Here is a 6,000-nt window from a genome sequence, read left to right as displayed (position 1 = left end):
GGGCTCCCATTCGTCAGGATCTAGACACTTCTCCCCAGTTAAAAATGAATCCATGTCAAGGCACTTCAAAGCCCTCAGGTTAGTTTGGTAACCTCGAATAAATATTCGGCCAAAACTGCAAATCAGAATGCAGCCATTGAGATAAAACATGGCCTGAAATGTTTGCTCCTAAATACACCATGTTTAATCCATTCAGAGAGGAGCTCACCGGGAAAATATAGGTCAACTCCATTTTATACAAAAACAGGTTTTGCTGCAGTTTAAATAACAAAGCATCAATGTGTTTTTTAATTTTTTTATTTATTTATTGTTGACAAAAAAAATAAGGTATTCAACAAATTTTCAAAAGAAAAAAAAAATCCAAACGTAAGTCAGATCCAGTGAGGACAACGCCTGCTGGGCTGGCTGAGGAAAAATTTGGGGGGTTTCACTGCTGCTGCAATATCTTGCTCCCTGTGTGGAGTCGGAACTCGGGGGTGTGAATGAGCTGAGACTCACGGCTGGTTGGAGAGCTGGTGACAAACACTCCGGATTTGCCCCTGAAAACGCCGAGCAATAACCTGACGGACACTCACGCACTCACTCAAACAGCTTAAATTCCTCAGCAGCGTGTATCCTCGAAAGTAACAGGGGAGCCTCTACCGTTTCAGGAGAGAGAGGGAAGTGGCCAAACATCGGGCACGGAGAGCGCGTTTTATCGCTCAGTGTGTCCACGGAACAGGACTGATGATTTGCAAAGACTGTTGCTGCTGCACGGACCGGGCCGTGGAGCCACAAAGCGAAGGGAAGGACAACAGAAGTCAAAATAGACGGCGCTCAACAAAGGAGGGCAGCGCAGGACGCGTGTGTGCAGAGGAGCAGTGCCCTAGATCTGTGTAACATCAGAGTTACTCTGTTATTCAGACTCCTTTCATGCTGTTTGGGGCAGCAGTTTCTCAACCTGCACCTGGAAAAACAAAGAGAATGTGTTCAGTGGCAGCACATCTCCATGCGTAAATGGAGACGCATCGGTGCGTATTCGCTGTACTTTCTCATTATGCGTACAATAAACGATGTTTGTTTTGTCACTAACTCATGCCCTGTCCCATGACCACACTGGTATAGATGCATTATAGACTTCCTCATGCTTCATATCTGCCATGAGTGATGGCGATGCCTGCAGAATCTGACAGTGCCGGTGCGCAAAGCAGCACTCGTGAAAAAAGCTTCAGCGCACCGGATCGCAATGGTTATGTGAAAACATGTGTCATCCCACTGTGCCGTGACCGAGATTACGAGTCGTGGGTGAGGCTAATGTTCACAAAAATATGGAGTTCCCAGAGACTCCGGAGTGCGGTGTGCGCGGGGTCGCTTTCGGTTTTTCTCGCTCTGTTGGTCAAATGCACAGACTGGAAAGCTGAAGCCAGCAGCAGCACTTACAACAGACTCTCGCGTTCATCGTCTCCCCTTCACTTCGTTTCAGGCTGCGCGGCGGAGCTGTTGCAAACTTGCTGGAGTGTGGTTTCGCCATTGTTCACCCTCGTATGTGCCTTCTTCTGGGTCGGTGTCTACTTGATCCGCTGCGGGGTCCTAATCCAGACCGCCCTCTCCCTCCTGACCTTGTGCCACCTGGGTGAAGCAGCGGCGTGGTCTCTCCTCGACGGGACAGATGAGCAGCTGTTTTCATTCACGACAGCAGCCGTGGTCGTGCTCATCTGCGTGGCCACCGGCGCACTCATGGTAGCGCGGCTGAATCAGGGCATATCTGTGATCCTTTTCATCAGCATCGTCAGGACTATCTCGCTCTTCTCGCTGCAAAAAGTACGCGCCACTTGGAGACCGTACGTAGCGTACCTGGTTGGAGTGCTGGGCATCCTGCTGGCGAGGTATGCTGACAAGCTCCTTCCCAACCAAGGGAGACACAAGGAGGGCTGCACCCCCGTGACTGGAGCCAGGGAAGAGATCCCTGTATTTAAAAGGCGCAGGAGGTCCAGTTCTGTGATAGCCTCAGACATGGCACACAGTCAGTCCAACAGTAAGTCACATCGCCGGACCTCTTTGCCATGCATCCAGAGGGACCAGGTAAGAAGTTTGTGTCCCATTCAACTTTTATATTTCTGGCTTGGTTTCCCGTGACGAGTTTTGTGTTTGAGGCAAAGGGGAGAAATGGGGAGCAGTGAAATGGCGCTGAAATAAGGAATGTTGGCCTTTTATGACTCTGATTAGAATTATTACTATTATTTTACTTTATTATTATGGCTGTTAAGCAATGCACATGATTTTGAGGATTACACTTAAAAAACACGTGCCGTGTAACACACAACAATAACATTATTATATTAATATTATAATTAAGATGTGTTTACATGTTATGATCCTGTTTTGTAAGATGGATATTACAGTTTCTTTGGGTGTTCATGCCTCATTAGAATTACTTTTTTTTTTCTTTTTCTTTTTTTTTTTTAATAAAACATGATCACTTACCATTCAGTTATCTTCTACTAAAATGATCAATGAAGCCAATATTTTCCACATTTCCCCCTGAAAACGTTGCACCTGTCAGACCAAGCTGATGGCATAATTCATGCAGACACAAACAGAATAGTTGCAAGTGTAGCTCTCGCCTGTCATTTAAAAAAAAAGTGCCAAATTTGGTATTTTGTTGCTAAAGAGATGCTATTTTAGAAACAGCTTTCAAGTGCTGATGAGAAAGGGAAGCTGAGGATACAATGTCAGTGATTCATCTCATCCCTAATTATTTATGTCAAACATTTTCCCCAGATGATCTCTGAACCACTGCCTCAAAACTGAAAAATGCATTTATATCTGTCTGGCCTGGACTTTAATAACACTTATCGGGGCTTGCTGTCCTTAAACTCAGGGAATGTAGCAGCTCTGGCTCTTGCACCTCCTCTGATACTGATATATGTTACATGCCTGTGTTGAAAGTAATGGGACAACATATCAGCAGACTCGTATCAGCTCCTCAGCCGTCCTTATGGAAAATCAATGAGCATGCCGGGTGTGTGAACGGGAAACAGACTTTAGGAGTGATCAAAGCTCTCGTTGTGACCTGTGAGTGCGGTTTGGTTGGGAGATGAGAGGCTGCACTGTCGGCCCGGCCACTTGAAAGATGCCCTCAGCTCTCAGGGCTAGTTAGCGTTGTAGTGTGCTTGTTTGTTTTTCTTTGTGGTCACACACACACTCACACACTCCTATACATACACAAATCTGATATGAAAAGACTCTTAGATAGTTTTCAGTTTACACTTTATTCTGATTTAGGTTTGATGTCTCAGCTGAAGCTCATTCAAGTGTCAGTCAATATTAATTTGAAATGCAGCAGTCGCTTTGCTGCAGTAATGGAGTGAGGACGTATGTTTCTGAATGAGTGATGAGCTGGAAAATGGCTGGCTGTATAGTTTACATTTAATAGTTACTGTGTGGCTGTAAAGACACAGATGGCAGATTATTTTACACTCTGCTGTGTTTTGAAGAGCAATTATGGAAAGAGAGATTTACTTTTTCTTCATCTTAGTTTTATGCTGTCTTTCTGTAATCTCATACTTAGTGATCATACAGAAAAAAACAAGATGGAATTTCTTGTTTTTAGGTGAAAAAACAAAACCACAACTTTTAATATATTTTTTTCCACTTCCCATCATAGTGTTTTCATCATGGTAAGAGTGAACATAGATATCAGACAGCCAAGCTGTAATAAACTGCCCTCTTTTCAGTTGCAGCAATGTACGATTTAAAAGACACCAATTACGTAAAAAACAAAAGAGGATGGATACCATTACAGTTGGATTCAGACTCCATTAATTTAAGAGATTCAAGATGGGGTTACTTAGAGAACAATAAAAACAGCCCCAAAAAATCAAGACATTAGTCGTAAACAGCTCTCACTGATGCAATTGTGGCAATTAACACGTTTTTGTCTGCTTTGGATTTTTTTTTTTTGTCCTCCTCGCAGCAATGTCCCATTAAAAGCTGAGCAGGATGGAAGTACCAGACAAACAAAGTGGGCAATAACATGCAAAGATGCAAGCTTTTACAACATCACTGACTCTCCTCTGCTCCGTCACCTCAGCCCGGCTGGAGCCCTCTGCTGAGAGATGATCTCTATTACATGCTTTTGTGGTGGGACATAAAGACAGCACTCTTGTCTTGATATGTCTTGATAGTATGCGAAGTATCTTTAATTTTCTGAGTGTTGTACCGTCTGCTCTCATCTCCGGCGGTGGTGCTAAGCAGTTGACCAGTCGTGGCCTGCCTGTAATTGAGACACACATGGCGTGCATATGCTGTCTTAACCGTGTCTTGTCTGTGTGGTCTGTAATGTGTAAACAAGCCATGCTGACCCACACTAGTCATCACCTCGCTCACACGGGGCTCTGGCCTCCCTAAGGGGGGTCAGACGCACGTTTGGGGGCCACAGTGCAACCACCACATGGTGACGGAAACAGCAGAGATGCCAGACTTACTCTGCCCGGAGGGGAAAATATAGGCTAACTGCATGTCAGCAACGTGGCCGCAGGTTTCCAGGTAGAGCTTCTCAGTTAGATGACCTAACGAGGCTGACTGATGTTTTAGCAGCTCTGCCCTTTTTCAGTAGAGTTATGGTGGTTTAAAGAAGCGGAAAGAGCGCCATGACAGGGCGTAGATCTGCGCTCTGTTGACATGACCACGTTTGCATCAGTGCTGTGCGTCTGAAGTGTCTGAAGAAGAGCGTGAGGTTGGATGAAGGATTAGAGTTGATTCTTAACTTTGCTTTTCTGAGGAAGCTTCTCCCACAGACCTTCCAGTCTTATATAAAGGCCCTTCAGATTGATAGTCACTGTGTAAAAACTGTTTATCCAGAAAATAAATGGAGCAAAGAGGAATCCCTCTGTCTCTTCTTCCTCACAAGCCATAAAGCTGCCATGTTGCCCCCCGCCAGCCTGCCAGAGCCAGGCTCCGAGACAATGCTTCAGTCTGCACCACTGTACATTTAATAAACAGCCAACCCCCCCCCCCCCCCCCCCCCCCCCCCCCGATCACAAATTGGCTGCCAGCATCTATCAGCTCACTAAGTAGGTGCATTTCACAACGCTGGGGTCGTCCTTGCCATCATCAGCGTAATGAAAGAAAGTCATTATCAGCTGATCTGATAGCGGTTAGCAGGGGCCTCCGCGGGATACTTCTTCTTCTTGGGTTAATGCAAAATGACAGGCCGGTCTTCTGTATTTCAGCGGGGGATATTGAACTGGAGGAAGAGGTGTGGACTTGTGGTGTGGATCGCTTTTCACAGCGTGTAAGGAAATTTGAGTCCAAGGCTATCCTGCTGCAGACATCAGCGCTGTCACAGAACTTTCCCTCCTCACAGGAAAGCAGTCGGCCATGTTGCCAGCACACGTCGAGCGTTTTCAACTAAACCTACCTGAGCTGCAGATTTCGAGCAGAGCTGCTCGGCCGGGAAAGCGGAGTGGACGTTACTTTTTAAATGATTCTCTTTACGAGGCGTTGGAAGCCACTCCCTTTTCTGTCAGTAACTCCACCCCTCGTCACAGCGCTCTGCTCTCTGTCCTCTTACTGACACCAGCACAAATATTATCCCAACCAGAGGAGGAAATTCTTTCTTAACTTGGATGATAAAGATATTCTTGAAATCTATGGTAATGACTTCCTGTGGAATGGGTTCCAAACATAATTACTGTTGCTGTTGTAAATGTTTCCTGTTACTCTATTTTTGCTGCACCGTCCGTAATTGAATTGTGTTTTGGATGGAGGAGGTTGTTGATAGCCTGTAGGGCAGTGATTTACCACTGGGCCACTCTGCACTCTCATCCCAAACAGCTTGTTTGTATTCTAAACACATAGCCTCCTGGGATATGATGTTTTTTACTTTTTTATTCTGGACTGGACTCTCTGGGTTAGAAACGCTCTCATTGAAAGCCTTCCTCTGCGTTTGGAGAGGAAGCTGATATCAGCATGGGGTTGTGTGTCTTGTGATTGGGCGATCCACTTCACACTTTCAAT

At 45.5% G+C, this 6,000-nt stretch overlaps 1 protein-coding gene across 3 annotated transcripts in view; it reads left to right on the top strand.

Moving 5' to 3' along the window:
- Positions 1 to 521: 521 nt before the first annotated feature.
- LOC139337727 (cGMP-inhibited 3',5'-cyclic phosphodiesterase 3A-like) overlaps positions 522 to 6,000 on the top strand; it is a 70,920-nt gene continuing 65,441 nt past the window's right edge. The window contains exons 1-2 of one of the 3 annotated variants that reach the window (XM_070972457.1): positions 522 to 1,010; positions 1,463 to 2,061. In XM_070972457.1, the coding sequence (XP_070828558.1) occupies positions 989 to 1,010; positions 1,463 to 2,061 (621 nt within the window). In that variant the 5' untranslated portion in view covers positions 522 to 988. Of the gene's footprint in view, positions 2,062 to 6,000 lie in introns of all 3 variants that reach the window. The other 2 variants (XM_070972456.1, XM_070972460.1) reach the window with 2 other exon arrangements.

Source organism: Chaetodon trifascialis, chromosome 10 (genome assembly GCF_039877785.1).
Source record: "Chaetodon trifascialis isolate fChaTrf1 chromosome 10, fChaTrf1.hap1, whole genome shotgun sequence".
NCBI classification, from domain to species: Eukaryota; Metazoa; Chordata; class Actinopteri; order Chaetodontiformes; family Chaetodontidae; genus Chaetodon; species Chaetodon trifascialis.
This window is presented reverse-complemented; position numbering and strand designations above follow the sequence as displayed.